General features: G+C 44.1%; 1 protein-coding gene across 1 annotated transcript in view; it reads left to right on the top strand.

The window, feature by feature from the left end:
* The window catches only part of EGLN3 (egl-9 family hypoxia inducible factor 3), a 28921-nt gene extending 24256 nt beyond the window's left edge, over positions 1-4665 (top strand). The window contains exon 5 of the mRNA XM_058848831.1: positions 911-4665. Coding sequence (XP_058704814.1) covers positions 911-948 — 38 coding nt within the window. The 3' untranslated portion in view covers positions 949-4665. The remainder of the gene's footprint in view (positions 1-910) is intronic.
* Positions 4666-15312: the final 10647 nt, after the last annotated feature.

Raw genomic sequence — 15312 nt, 5'->3', positions numbered from 1 at the left:
ATGTGGAGAAGTTGTGACAGAAGATTCAGGCGTGGCCCTAGAATCCCTGATGAACAAAACAGTGAGAATGGGAGAGACAGTTTCTGATTTGAGTCCCAAATGACTGAGATTTTTTTTTTCCTACTCCATGTGGCTACTCCAGTCACAGGGAGTCAGCTCTTTTGTTATTTGGGAGGTATATTTTTGCTCCTCCAAACCCTGTTTAGACTTTCACAGGAAGTTTAATAATTATGTTCTCTAAATGTCCTGAATAGGGTCTGTCTTCTGTATTAGTAAAGGGCAGAAGCCCACAAAGAGGTGACCCAGCTTTCTAATGGCAGCCACACTGCCTGCTGCTGTAGTAATGGCATATGAGTCATGGACTGAGTTGTCCAGGTGTGTTCCAACACCCTACCTGGGACCATGAGCTAAGATTTGCTGTTCAGACCAGTTTAAGATCTGGTTTTCAGGGGCTACCTCCTCAAAATACAGTGTGGAGAGCATTTGTCTTTTTAAGAATGTGTGCAGCTGGGCAAAGTTGTAGTCAAATGACTTTCAGAACAGACTGTTGTCATCTCTGTAGCTTATATGCAAAGCAAATGCTGGTTTCACCCTTAAGGAGGATCATGAAGAAGGAGGCGGGGGAAAGTATCACTGATATGGGGTCTCAGAGTTTGTTGGGCTACTTAAGTACTGCATGAGTCATCTTCAATTTGAACATGACAGTCAAGATCTCTGTGTGACTGTCCTTGTTAACATGCTGTGGTATCATGTAGTAGTTCAGTCCACATAGTGGATTCATGCCATGATTCTGAAATGGAAAAGTGTTGTCCACTGACAATAAACCAACTTTTTTCTGTTTATAGTTTTCAGTTGAATATAGTCAGAACCCCCTGATTTAACTCCCTGCTTTTTTTTCTTTTTGATGTAGATGCAAGGAAGAGAGAAGCACCTCTTAATGAAGACTAATCAACTGTTCATGAACTCTTTGTGAGGAAATAAGATCCCAAAGATGACTTCCATTTCCAGCAAATAAGGGCAAAACATTTTTATGCACAAGAATGCACCGGTTGTGTCTAGCATGTGCATCTTACGCTGATGGTACTTAAGGCAGCCTCCTGTCATGCTGCATCTAGTAGAAGAAAGACTTGTTTGCTCTTTGCCTTTTGCTGGAAAAAATAACCAGGGTTTAAAAAAAAAAAAGAGTATGTGATTCTCAAGCCTAGTGGTAGTGGCTCAGCCAATTGGCTTTTGATCACTCTTGTAACTAAGATAATGGTCATTGGAACTAGTGATAAAAAACTGAGTCTTATTTGCACTTTATGGGGAAAAAAGTTCTAGTTCAATGGGAAGAAGCCTTGAAAGTTTAAAATCAGTTGGCAGACTGCTAATGGGCACAGAGATATTGAACATGGGAAATAAAATCAGATATCTGTAGAATGTCATTTTATGGTCTGTCCCAAATGGACCTGTTGATGTATTGTTCATCATTTTGCTGCACAGAACATTGGCTCAGCTCTTCAGTAACGTGACTTCCCAGATGTTTGTCTACACAGTCATCACTTTTTCTGGATTTTGTCTGCCCTTCAAGAGGCACGTTCTAGCTGTGCAGCTGTACTGTCCTTTGTGTCCCAGTACTGAGGGGAAAATAATTATGTATCTGTTCACAATTTCATAAAACCATTTTTTTCCTGTTTTGAGCAGGATGAGTTGTATCTTTTCTATTTTCACAGTTTGGTAAAGCAGCTGTTTTCTCCCAAAAGTCTGGTATACTTGGAAGGCTTATGGCACACAATGCATTGGCCCTTAAGGCCAGTGATTTGTAGAGAAGTGTTTGCTTTGCGACTTCTCCATCTGCTATGTTCTGTGTGAAATAGATATGAATCTGAAAGGAAAAGATATGTCTGGCAGTCTGACAAATATATGATAAATAATGGGTAACTTAGACTTGATTTTTATGCTGCGTATTCTTAGTGAACACGTTTAATTTTGCATGCATATGTAATTTGAATGAAACTGCAATTGTTTCAATTGATCTGTGATGCCAGGCAACTACTACTGCTGTGCCTAAGCTCTGAGATCAGAGTTTTTCAATGGCAAAGCACACATTTTATTTCTCCATTATTTTTTTAAACTTATTAGACTCAATGAGTAACTGGTGACCTGTTTCCAATCTGTCTAAACTTCTACAACCAGCACTTACTATGCAGTTCAGAATAGCTCTTAATGAAGCTGGGAACTGGCAGTGGATGTATTTATCACTCACACTAATTGTTCTCAACCTAATACACTCACTTGCATTCATTTTTACCTGTCTGTTTGTATGTCAGACCCTATTAAATGTTCCAAATAGATGCCCCCTTCAGTGTCCCATATTTTCCTGTTCCACCTGCCCTTGGTGGTGAAGGTGGTCTGAACCACTGGCCCCTGCAGCACTTCCCCATGCTCTGCTGGGTTGTCGTGCTGTGATGGGGCTGCACTTGAGCCAGGGAATGGAAAAATAGTGTGCTATGGCAACTGTTAAACGTCAGTGATAGAAAGGTAACAGCTGCATAGGACAGAAAAGAAATAACTTTCATGACATAAAAAATGACAATCAAAAATGGAGTGTTTTTTTAAAGCAGTTTTATATCTTAAAGAGAAAGAAAAGCTGAGCATCCTTCAGCCTGCCCATGAATGCTGGATGTAAATACAACAGTGCTAAGAAGCCCCTTATTCTCTCTATTTTCTCCCAGAGATCCAGCTCTGGTCTTACAGGCCTAACCACTGTGCACCTTAAGAGGGGAATATGAGGGAACATGTGTGACAAATATTCTTACAACTCAAGACTAGAAAAAGATGAAGAACATGATAAATGTGTTTTAATTCTAGGAAAAAACATTCTTCTACTACAGTTGCTTCTAAGTAACACACCAGCGACTTGACAGAAACTTAGTGATAACTTGAAATTCTCATTCTGAAATATTCATGTGGGAGGTGAAAGAGCTTGGGCTCTTGAGAGTGAGAGGATAACCCTTTGAAATGTGAGAGGTGTTGGAAAAGACAGCATTACTATTTAGAGAAGGTGATGGAGTATAACCTGTTGTATTACTAGGCAAAGTTGATAATGGCACATGAATTTGAAACTCCAACATGATTTTAAAAGGAGGAAAGCCAGATAAAACAGAGCAAATACTGCTTTGCCTCTAGAAACTGTAACCTTAAAACTGAACTAGAAAGCATTGTTAGTACACATATTACTGGAGCCTGGAACAGTAGAAAAACAATGTGGTGGAAGGGGAAAAGCTTTGTGTAAGGCCTAAAAAAGGAAGGTACTTCAGTTATCACTGTTGCTACCACCAGGTTTCTGCAGCGGTCAGCAACAGGTATGGTGCATGGAGCAGAATAGTTGCATTTATTGTAAAAAAAGTACATATTTTCATTTTTAGCCAATATCGTCCTCATCTATATTACATGTATAGAAGACAGAGCAATTATTCTGTGGCAGAGAATGTTGTCTTTATTAACACTCGTAATCAAGTACAAAAAAAGTTGAGGGTTTGAGAGCTTGAAACTAATTCCTCAGTCCTCTGTTTCAGATTTCTACTTTGTTTCCAGTGTGATGATCTCCTTGAAGAAGCTGTAGTTTAACTGGGGATGGGGTGTAGGGGGGTGTTGGTCATGTAGGAATATACAGGTGTGATGTTTCCTACATAGATTTCTCTTGTCTGTCTCTAGAATTCTTGCAAACTGCTCTGTAAGAGTGAAATTATCTGTCTCTGTGAGGGAAGCAGGCTGCTACAGTGGGGAGGGTATTTCAAAGAGGCTTTTTCCTTGTGTTTTCTCTTCATAGTAAGCTGTTTAAATCAAATGGCTAAGCAGCACTTGTCAGCCAGTTGTGAAAAGGAATGTTTTATCTAAGGCATTTAACTTTAAATCCTTCAAAAATTCGGGTGGTTTTTTGGTTTTTTTTTTTTTTTTTAAATCTTTAGGTAATGTGCCTTCATTGTTCATATCTGTGAAGATGTTTCATGCTGCATGTGCATGTCATATCATGCAAGTTTTTGGTGGCTCTTTAAAAAACATGGTTGCCTTTTCAATTGCATGGAAAAATGTGCAGAGCCACAAAGCTGCAGTTTTCAACAGGAGGTTTTTGCTGTACAGGGAGGAAAAAAGGCCAGGAATCAGTGCTGAAAATTAAGAGACTATTTTTATTCTTAAACCTGTGACCACTGGCCTTTTGAGCAAAGTAGCCTCTAATAAATCTTTTTCTCTAGATTACTTCTGGTTCTATGAAGAATGACTTTTACAACGTAGTGTCTACAAAGTTCCACTCTTTTTTTCCCTTCTATTTTTAAACAGTTTTAGTCCTTTGTGTTTTTTAAAATGTTGGAATATATTATATGTATTTCTTGTTGTTGCAAAATAGCTGGCTCTAACACCACTTGCATCTAGAAGAAAATGTGTCTATTTGCAGGCAAATGACTAGTTCTACTTTGGCTGTGATGTACTCCCAGCAGCTATCTGAGAGTGAGTTATGATTACATCTTCTCTTGTCAGGTTGTATGCTGGTCAACAATGCTGGCACTTTGCATTGGATTCATGTAGAAACCCTTAGTAGTATTTTACCACACATCACATTTTGTGTTCCTGTTACTATTAAAAAAAAAATGTTGCAGGAGTCAATAAACACTGGGTCATGTTAAACACTGTCCTGTGCAAATCTCTTCAGTTTTGTGCCTTACTGTGGCCAGGGGTGCAAGGGGTGGGTGCAGTCCCACGCAGCTGCATGTAGAATCACTGTACACTGGAATCTGTATCCACAACTGTCTTCTGCTGTTGGAGAGACCTCTTTTTGTTGCCCTCGGCTTGGCACATTTCCTTGGTCACTTCCTGCTATTTTGAAGTTATTTACCTTGCTAGTGACCCTCTTCTTGAAATGCCTATTTGTTTTCATGCTCCTGTTGAACCAGATAACATTCTCACGATTCAATTGTTGTCTGATAAGTTTTATTTTTAACAGTGTTCACATCCTCCCCCTGCTACTTTTCCAGTCTGAATCCCACAGTTTTCTCCTGTGGCTTGTGGGAGACTTCTCCTCACTCCCACTAACAGTGCAGTTGAATGAAAGCCAGAGCATTTTCACTCATTTGGTAGAGCTGTGAACTTTCTGATTCCTTTGCAATCTTATGAATGGTGAGAATTTCCCTTTTCCAATTTAAAACATGGTTTCTGTCATGGAGGGCTTGGATTTGACTTACAGGGTTTTTTGGCTAGAGAGAGAAGAGATGTCTAAATAATTTGCCATTTATTTAAGCATTTCTTTTAGACTGAGGAGTTCTTAGAGCATAGGGATAAGACCTATGGAAAGCAGAGGGGTTTCTCTTCTGAGCTCGCTCCTCAAAGAGTAAAGGTTTGTAGGGACAGCTTGAGAAGAAGCTGGCCATTGGCCATCCAGCTGCCAAGGACTTTGAACTCTGACTAAACTTTCTCTAAGCAAATATGTTTGCAGTAATTGTTATCTTACAGCTATTTAGGGGTTTTCTTCCTCCCCCACCTACCCAAAGGGATATGGCTAAATATATTTGCACTGACAATTCTCATGACTCTTGAGAATGCATCTGATATCAGAGGTTGCACTGAAAATTGCAAAGGAGCATGACAGTGGAAGAGAGGTTAGTAAAAATTGATTCCCCTTTCCCACATAATGTTTTCTCTATGGAGTACTTCCACTTCAGAGAATTGGTTAAAACTCCCATCCTCTTCCACAAGGCATAGATAGAGTATTTTGTCTGTCTTGTGGAAAGCAGGGATAATTTCTTCTGCATGTGTGCTTATTTTAAACAAAGCTGGAGATGCTAAATAAACCCAGATGCTGGGTCAAGTGCAGTCAACAGCAGTTCTTATGTGGTGGCAGACAGAGTCAATGCCAGCATGCCCAGTGCTCCTTTGCTGGGCAGCCAAAGTCTTTCTGCTAGAGAGGAGGAAGTTTATGATCCCTGATCTTAGCCATCACCCTGGGCCTGATTTGACAGGGAGGGAAGTCAAGAGTGTACATGGCTCTTCTTAAAAGCCTGCTGTGTGGGGGGCTGGTGAGAAGCATGGGAAGAAAGACCCTGTATTCCAAACTAGTAGAGCTCTGAAAAATCACTTGTGGCTACATGGGTTCACAGCTCCCATCAGGCTGCTGAGCAGAGGGAGCAGAGCAGAGAAGTTGTTTCTGAAGCCAGGCCCAAGTTGTCCCCAAGAAGAGTGCCTAGCTCTGAGCGCACACCATGGCAGCCCATGCCGTCTGGTCACTCCTGCTCTTCTGGATTGGTTATCCCTTTCCTGGCAGAGGCTGTCAGGGTGTTAAGTGGGTGAGGGACAATGGTTTACTGTCGTTGTGCCCTCTTGCTGAACCAAGAAGTTGATTAACTTCCTAAATGGGGTTTGGCACTCTGCAGCACCTGGAGGTTGTCAAGGACACAGTGCTGATCCTCTTGTGCCTGGGGGAGGTCTGATTAGAATGTAATCTTGGTGGGGTTGACGTGGCATGCTGCACCAGCAGGTTGCTTTTGATTTACTAAACACTGTATTTCATGCCAGCTTTGACACCTGTCCCACCTATGCAGTGGTTCAGTGGATGATCTGTGTTCATGACTGTGATACATGGTAACACATGCTCTAAGCAAGGGAGAAAATGCCTGCTGTTCAGAGGTACCAGCTACTTCTTTTATAAGAAGAAAAAAAATCAAGGAAGAAGAAGAAAAAAAAGACATCTGAACAGACATTTAATTGTCAAAGGAAGAGTCTTAACAGACTTAAGCTCGGCTGTCTTCAGAGAGTTTTTGAAAGCATACTGCAAACACTTCTGTTTCAAAGCTTATGCTCCTTTATCTATGAGAAGCTAAACACTGGCTAATTCTTTAATTAGCTCCCAACAAGATGTTTTTCTCTGTAGCCAAGGCTTGCTACAGGATAATTATGTCTTTAGTTTAAAAACAAGTGTCAATACAGAAAGTTGTTTTGATTTTTATTTCTTCACATATTTTGCCTTCTACTTAGTTTCTACCCTCTTCACTCTCACCTGAAATATCTTTCCTTGATTTGAGAAAAGTTGATTATTTTTAGCTCCATTTTAGCTGCATGAATGGATGTGACAGGGCCAAGCCAGTGCTGTGATCTGGCTGCAATTGTAAGAGTGCAGTGCTTGGGTCTCTCCCAGGGCCAAGGAGATGGGGGAACCTGGGCCACCATCAGTTAAGCAGCTCAGCTTCTTAAACTGTAATAACCATGTGGCTGTGGGTATCCAAGCGCTACGTTGCATGCCAAAGATCTACATTTGGAGCTTCACAACCTCCTGCCTACAACCACAGTCCACACTTATTTTAGCAGAGTTCTCAGAGCACCAACAAATCTCACGCACATTTGTCAAGAGCTGCCTAAGTCATGACAGGGCTGAGTGGGCAGAAATCTTCTAGGCCTGAGTTGGATGTGGATGCTGTGGTTTAACACCAGCTCAAGTACCACAGAGCTGCTCACTCCCCCACCAACAGGGCTGTGGAGAAGATCAAAAAGGTAAAAGCTTGAAAATTCATGGGATGAGACAAACATGGGGAAGGGAAGATGTGCACACTTATTAAGTTACTGCTCCCCACGGGCAGGCAGGTGTTCAGCCATCTCCAGGAGAGCAGGGCCCCATCAAGTGTAACAGTGACTTGTGAAGGCAAACACCATCACTCCAAATGCCTCTTCCTCCTTCTTCCCCCAGCTTTATATACTGAGCATGATGCCACATGGTCTGGAATATCCCTGTGGTCACTTGGGGTCACCTGTCCTGGCTGTGTCTCCTCCCAACTCCCATGCACCCCCAGCCCCCTTGCCATTGTGGAGGTATGAAAAGCAGAAAAGGTCTAGACTCTGTATGAGCATTGCTCAGTGATAACAAAAACATCTCTGTATTATCAACCCTGTGTTCAGCACAGACCCACAACAGCCACTGTGAAGAAAATTAACTACCCCAGCCAAGGCCAGCACTGAGACAAAAACAGGAGGGAAAGGAATTGCCCCCTCTACTCTTCTTTGACCCCTGTCTGTCAGTGGATGGATGCAGGATGCCAAAGGTCAGACACCAGGCTTACCCAAGGAGAGTCAGACTGGCTTCATTTATCCCACAGGAGAAGATCTTCAGTGTTAGGTTACACAGTTATGTCCATGTGATGAGGGAGGAGTGTGACCTTTCTGTTGAACCCATTGAAGTTGTTACATTTCTGAGGGAATTAATATCTTTTCTTTGATTCAAGAGGAAATTTGTGTGAACTTGGATATTGTGGCTTTTGCCTTAAAGAAAGATGTGGGGGAAGTGCTCCCATATCAGTCCACTGGAAAAAATAAGCATGATCAGAGACCTACCAACTATAACCTGTGAGGACAAGCTAAAAGATGGTACTGGTACTGTTCCTTCCAGGAACAAGGAGAGTAGGAAGACAAGTGAAGGACGAGGTAGAAGTATTATAAGGGTCTTAAAATACAGGAAATGTTACTGCAATGAATAAGGAAGTAGTCTGTTCTCTATACCTGTGATGCATAACACACAAATAATGGGATAATATTGGAGCAAGGAACTTAAGAGTCATTTTTTGGGAAAAGCTTTCTTGTGGCTGGGATGCTGAACTACTGGAGTGCCTGAGGATGTTGTGGAGTTTCCCTTACCAGAGATTTGGTTGGACAAATGTCTGCCAGGAGTGATGTAAGTAGAAGTGACTTTTTTTTTTTTTCTTAGACCAATGAGTAAGGACCAACCAGGATAAATTACATGCTCTGTGTCATAGGAACATAGGCAAAATTTTGAAACTTACATGGTCAGGGCATCCCATGAAGGGAAGAGGTATGAGGTTGTCCTGTCCAAGGTTATAGAGACCACTACCATGCACTGTTGCAGGACTAGACCAGGGCTGCCCTTCCCCAGGAGTGAAGTCCGGCCCAACCCTGCCGTGAGCAGTTGTTCCCTGCCCTTGTATTTGTTTCATGATGCACTTGCAGTTACCACAGGCATGCACTGCACAGCAGGTTGGGTTTGGTGAGCACACACTTCAGGAGGATCCTGCTGCCTGGCACTGCTCTGTGCTGAGCAGCACTTCATCTTCTTGGGCAGCAAGGAGCTGGACCCACATTTTCCACAGCAACGAGGCATTGCCATTTCCTTTTGAACCCACTTGCTGTAAGATAGTTCATGCAGGTTACACTTATTCTCTTACTTGTTATCCAAACCTAAAGCTGTACATTCCTTTCATACTCTTTTTCCTGTCTCAAATTCAAGAATTGCAGTCCTGAGTGTGATGCCCCTTTGTATCTAGACTCAAGATATAGTAGAAGGCAACTTCCCCTCCAGTCTGGAACAGCGTGAAGCTGGTTGGGTTCTCTGTTTCCTAGGAAATGTGTTATAGGTCATCTTCAATCATTCACTACTAATGGAATTAATACTGGGTGTGGGGGAAGGGAATGATAAAGAAATATACAGTGGGATTTCAGAAGTTAGCCTTTGGAGACATATGGTTTTAAAGGCAGGAACCTCCCCTCTCTTTGCAAGTTCATGTTCTGATTAAAAAGAATGTGCATCTGTCCGTAAGTCAGTATTTGCTACGTCCATTAAAAATTTTCTCCCCTTTGCAAATCCATGTTGCTTTCCAAGTATATTTTTAGTAATTCTCAGCTGAGTCATTAATTCACGCATCTGAAAGGACTAGAGTTAACTAATGTGATCATAAATTCAACCACTTTGAATATCAGTACTTGAGCCTAGATGTGTTTATTATTACTGTTAAATACCATGAGTAGCTCTTGTAAACTTTTCTTTCGCTTTTAAAACTGGCAGTTCATCAAAATTTTATATAAAGTTGGAACCTATACTATTGTTGCTGCTATAAACATGTTAATATCATAAGCTAAACATTTTCCCTTTATTGTTAGTGTATTTCCTTTGCTAAGCCTCTGCTACTGTGCCCAGGGAACACATGAAAATTGCTGGAATCTCAGCTTCCTTTCATTACCCTTGTCAGCAAACCATGACTATAAGATGGAGTTGAGGCCATTTTGGAGGACAGGGGATGTCCCCAGCCTCTGCAGGTGGCATGCCTTCCCCAAGCTGGCTTGGTGTTTCACAGGGATGGATCCCTCTGCCATCACCAGAGCACCCACGCCAGCACCCTGACCAGCACCACCCTGTGCAGCAGCACAAAGGAGTCTTCTCCCCTGCCATCTTAAGACTCAGTCTGCTGTGTCCACTGCTGATTTCAAGGTTTCTGTGCTATTATTATACTTATGCTCTGTCTCCTGAGAGCTGAGGAATAGATAAAAGTACTCCGGTTCTGAACATCACCCGTTTCATCACCCAGACCTGTGCTTCTGCAGCAGCAACCCCATGATGGGTTTCTATAAGGGCTCCCTGGGGCAGGCTAAGGCTCCTCAGTGCCTTTGGCACCCATGCAGGGCTGCAGATGTAGGGTCAGCATGTGGCCTCCCATTTGCAGGAAATAGCCTGGAGAGTCCTGGATAGGCCTGGAAAAGGCAGCAGCTGCCACAGCATCCTAAGCATTGCACAGCTTAGGCCTTGCTGCCTCAGGAGGAGGCTCACAAAGTGCTTTTCGTGGTGGCCTTGAGGTTGATTCAGTTGGTCAGAGCATGGGTCTAATGACACCAAGGTTGTGGCTTCAATCCTTGTCTTGTGGGTTCAATCCTTGTATGGGCCATTCACTGAGTTGGACTCAATGATCCTGTGGGTCCCTTCCAACTCAGAATATTCTGTGATCTAAGAAAAACACAAGCCATGTGGGATGGGGATGGTTCTACAGGACCCACAGCAGAGTGTGATACTGGGACTGCCCATAAATGCTTTGTTCTTGGTTATTACCTATGAGTTTGCAATAGAAACTGATTTTAGGCTTTTCTGCATCCTATCAAAAGTTCTTCAGATGGATTTCCTCCTCTCCAGCTTCTCTCAAGCTGAATCTAAGCCTTCTTGCTCTTTTCTCCTCCCTTGAAGGCATATCTCCAAGCACCACCTCTACCAGATCCTGCTGCCATGTGGAAGCACAGCACCATACTCTCCAGCCCCAGCAGCTGCTGAGCACCAAAGGAATGCTTAAAAATTAATCCAAAGCTTGTATTTCTCTTTAAAAGTGCTAAATTGTTGGTGCACAGCCCAGAAAGTCTATGTGGGTTTGGTAAATACTCTCCCCATTATTTAATAAATGACTTTACAAAGAGCAAAATACAGCTACAGAATCATTAGGGAAACTGGGCAGTACTTAGCAGGCATGAGGTGGAGCCCCCTTTCTGCATGGCTCTCCTAGGGAAGAAGGACAAAGCAAACCCATGGGTACCAGTCCAGGGCAGAGAGATTTAACTCAATCCCAGTTTAGAAGCAGTGCAGGCACCAAATGGAGAAAGTAGTGGGTATGTCTTGAAGACCTTTGGAGCAGCTGAGAAAACAGCCCAGGACTGGACGTCATCCCAAGGGGACTCAAAAGTGTTTGCTTACCATTAGGGCCAAGTTATCCCAGACTTAAGTCCACACATGTCAAGCAAAATATGTTAATTGACATTTCACTTGCTAAACACTCTCCCAGTTTGCACTGGAAGTAGTAGCATCCATAAGTGCAAAGAGGATTTTTGGCTCAATCCCCACTGTGTGTGTGATCTTAGTTGTCATAGTTCTCATTTTCTGCCCTTAAAAAAATCCAAGCAAGAAGGCAAGCCCTAGTTTTAGGAACTGGCAAAATGCAGCAAAGCTCAGGGGAGACTGGAGCTGTGGAGGGAACAGAAGAGTTCCCCAGGGCAGTATCTTCCAGTTTGTCAGTTTGCATCCCAGCGACCCAGGGCACTGTGGGGGCTGGCCACACAGTACACTGTGAACGTGGCCTTCACCCTGCAGGAGGGCATGCACCCCCTGCACATGAGATCCCCTGTGTTGCCTTCATCCTGATGGATGCACGACCCCACGACCACGTCATTGTCATTGTGGTGGCCACCCAGGCCTGGAATGCTGCTGTCATGATAATATCCATGGACATCCAGCAGGCAGACGTGAATTTGCTGTGGGTCATGGCCTCACAGCTGCTGGAGGAACATGTCTTCCTGTTGGAGTTCTTTGAGCTCATGAGGCAGCTTAGGGAACAATTCCAGGACGAGCTCTGTAGTGTGTGAGAGCTGGCAGTGTTGGGTGCCTGCTTCCCACCTGGGCTGGAAGATGACCTTCACAGGGCTGTCCTTGCGGAGAGTAGCATAGGCAGGGAAGCAACCACCCCAATGGGGAGGTGTTGGGACTTGCTCACCTTTCCTGATGTGAGATAAGAAAAGTTTTGCAAGCACTGCAAGCATGTGTTTTTCTTCACCTGTGCCGGGTAGCTCTGGCCCAAGCCGGGATGTTGTGATAGCAGTGATGGAAATGTTAAAGAGCGGGAACTGGGGAGCTGGTTTCCCTGGGTGTGATAGGGCTGGGTGACATATCCCAGAGCCATACATATGTTTCACAGATCTATATACATATATTTTAATGTGGCTCTAGCAGGGTCACCTCCTATGCAGACATGTGCATGGCATGCACTGCATGTTTGTGTTTGAGAGATCCCTGGCCACGTGGTGCTGCTCAGGAGTGTCTGTGAGCCAGGAAGCTGTTTTGCACCATGCCAGAGCTGGCACAGGTCGGCACCTGTCTGTACCTCACCAAGCTGGCAGACTTTGCTGGAGTCTGGTGAGACCTTACCTGTTCTAGTTCTGTGGAAAGGCAGAAGGCAGCTGCCAGCCTCTTCCAGGCAGTGTTTCCTTGCCAGGGACTGCACTAGTTCCATGGTGAGTCTCAGTGTGCTGGGTTGGGGGGAGTCCAGGCTGACGAGATATTGCTTCCCAGGACCCTGATGTGTTCCTGCACATGATGCCTTTGCCTCCAATGCTCTGCGTTTTTCCTGCTGCCTGGTTCCCATTGGCTTTACAGGCTTTTGGCTGCACAGACACTCAGACCTGGCTCCTGCAGCGTGTTCCAGCCGAGCTCAAGCTTATGCTTACTCAGCTCAAGCTATCAGCAAAAAGATTTAGCACTTGGGCAAATTAGAAATCTGGGGCAGCTCAGAAACCTTCCCTGCACAGTGCCCATATCCGCACTGGAAATCAACAGGTGAGTGTTGGGGCTGGAAGGGCTGGGGCTGTGAGGGTTGTCCTGGTGGCTCTGACTGCACTGACAGCGTGTGCCAGAGCCAGGGTCCCCATGAGTCAGACTGGTCTAATGCTAATGCCTGTTCTGTCTTGCTGAGGTGTGTGGAGCAGGAGCATGGCTGCCAGCACAGCTGCATCAGTACCCTGCTCCTTCTACTGCGACTGCAACTAGGGCTACAGGCTCAGTGTGGGTGGAAAAACCTATTGGTTTAAAAACCCTTTTTAAATCCTATGTCTCGTGTAGCTATGAGGTGGCTTGTAGCTACGAGTCTCATGGAGGGAGGCTGAAACGCAGCAGAGGCCAGCAGCAGCCTGGAGCTCTATTCACTCGGCTGTTGCTGCCTGGTTTGGTAATTATTGCAGACGTTCAGCATTCCTAAATCCTGGCCAGTCACCTGCTCATCACAGAGCCATGTGCATTGCTCCCAGTCTTGCCGAGGTTGCCGTGGTCTGGGCTGGAGAGCACTCCTGCAGGCTACTGCAGCACACGAGCCTCACCTACAGCTGTCTGTGGACTGCTTTGCTACCCAGGATCTGCCCGTGATTGTGAAGAGAGACCCAGCAGCATCACCATTCTCAGCATTCTCAATACCACCCTTGGGCCACTGAGTGACTTCGGGCCGCTTTTCCCAAAGCTATCCTGCCTGGCCCTTGATAGCCTTAGAGTGACATGTTAGTGCAGAGACAGGTGGCAGAACAGGACACCACACACTGCAGGTATATGGACTCAATGCCAGTGAGTTTGTATATCCTTTAATTTAGAAATTATTAACATTAATGATGTTGCTTGTCAGGTTTAGTGGGGTGCCCGGAGTTGAGCAGGTGAGGACACTGAGCAACCTTTGCTGGAAGAAGGAGTCCTGCAGATCAAACCTAAACTGCAAGAGTGAGCTGTGGCATGGTTGTTGCTTGTGCACTGTGCAAGATTACAGCTTGAATGCCCTTCAGTTGTTCATCTGCAGTCTTAAAACATACTTGTAGTGGAGAAACCTGCACAATGGTAGCCATCTAACTTGTCTCCCCTGAGCACCTGGTGCTCTGCAAGCATGACTTTCTGTCATGGTTGTGGTTGTACATTGAAATAAATTATCTTCTGCCAGTATTCAAGATGAAATTACTGTACAGGGCTTCTCACTGATGCCTGAGGAATGTGAAATTTTCCTATTAGAAATGTCTCAGGACATAAAACAACATAATCTTGAAAAGAATTTAGTGTGAGTCCTGGACAGAAAGTAACAAGGCCATTCTCAAAACTTCTTATTTTTATTCTCTGCAGTAATTAATTGCACATACCAGAGCCTACACTTGTCCTTTTAAGTATCAGAAGAAAGATTATGAGAAAAGTTCAATAAATCAAACATGGAAGTGTTGCCACCAAGTGGTACAAGCTGTATTAGGCAATGGCTCATAACTTCTAGATCACAGCAATGCATCTGAGATGCCGTGATGTTTTATAAAAAGATTCCTTTCTGCTTTGTTTACCTATTTTTTTTAATTTTGTGTGTGTGATTTATTTTACTTCCCATGGTGCTAAATGATGATGCTTGCACCCATCTCCATAGAGTCACAGTGTGTAATGACATGCCTCTTGCAGCTGCTTTTGGAGCTGCAGGCAGTGGAGAGGCAAATGCAAAGGGCCTGGTGGATGTATGGGGCTGCTCTGGCAGTCTTTGCTGCAGTCCCCTGTCTTACTGGGAGGTGGCATCTCCCTCCCTCCTCAGCCTCACACAGCAGAATGCGTCCCCCAGGTCTTGAAGACTGGCTGAGGAATTTCCCAGCCCTCCCCTGACATTTTTAGTGCAACCCATCCTGAGGAACTTGGGCACTTTTGAAATTATTTGCAGATTTATATGATTTTTTTAAATGATGCTTATGTGTGTGCTGAGGAGTTTTGTTTTTCAGCTAAAGTATTAAGTACATTGTGCTTTAGCCACATAATTTTCATTACCGTGCAGGAGCTGAATAATGCCCTTTCCTTGTGTTTAGAAAGCCTAGATCACTAAAAAAAAAAAAAAAAAAAAGGAAAGAAACTTTTTCTGGAAACTAGGCTGAGGTGCTTCTTTGCTATTTGTACTGTGAGGCACAGATTCTTGAGAGATGTCTCTCCCATGGGAACAGGGCTCCCTGGAGACACCTGGGGCACAAGGCAGCAAAAGGCAGTAA

Source organism: Poecile atricapillus, chromosome 1 (assembly GCF_030490865.1).
Source record: "Poecile atricapillus isolate bPoeAtr1 chromosome 1, bPoeAtr1.hap1, whole genome shotgun sequence".
Taxonomy (NCBI): Eukaryota; Metazoa; Chordata; class Aves; order Passeriformes; family Paridae; genus Poecile; species Poecile atricapillus.
Note: the sequence above shows the minus strand (reverse complement) of the source record. Positions and strands in the feature narration are given on the sequence as shown.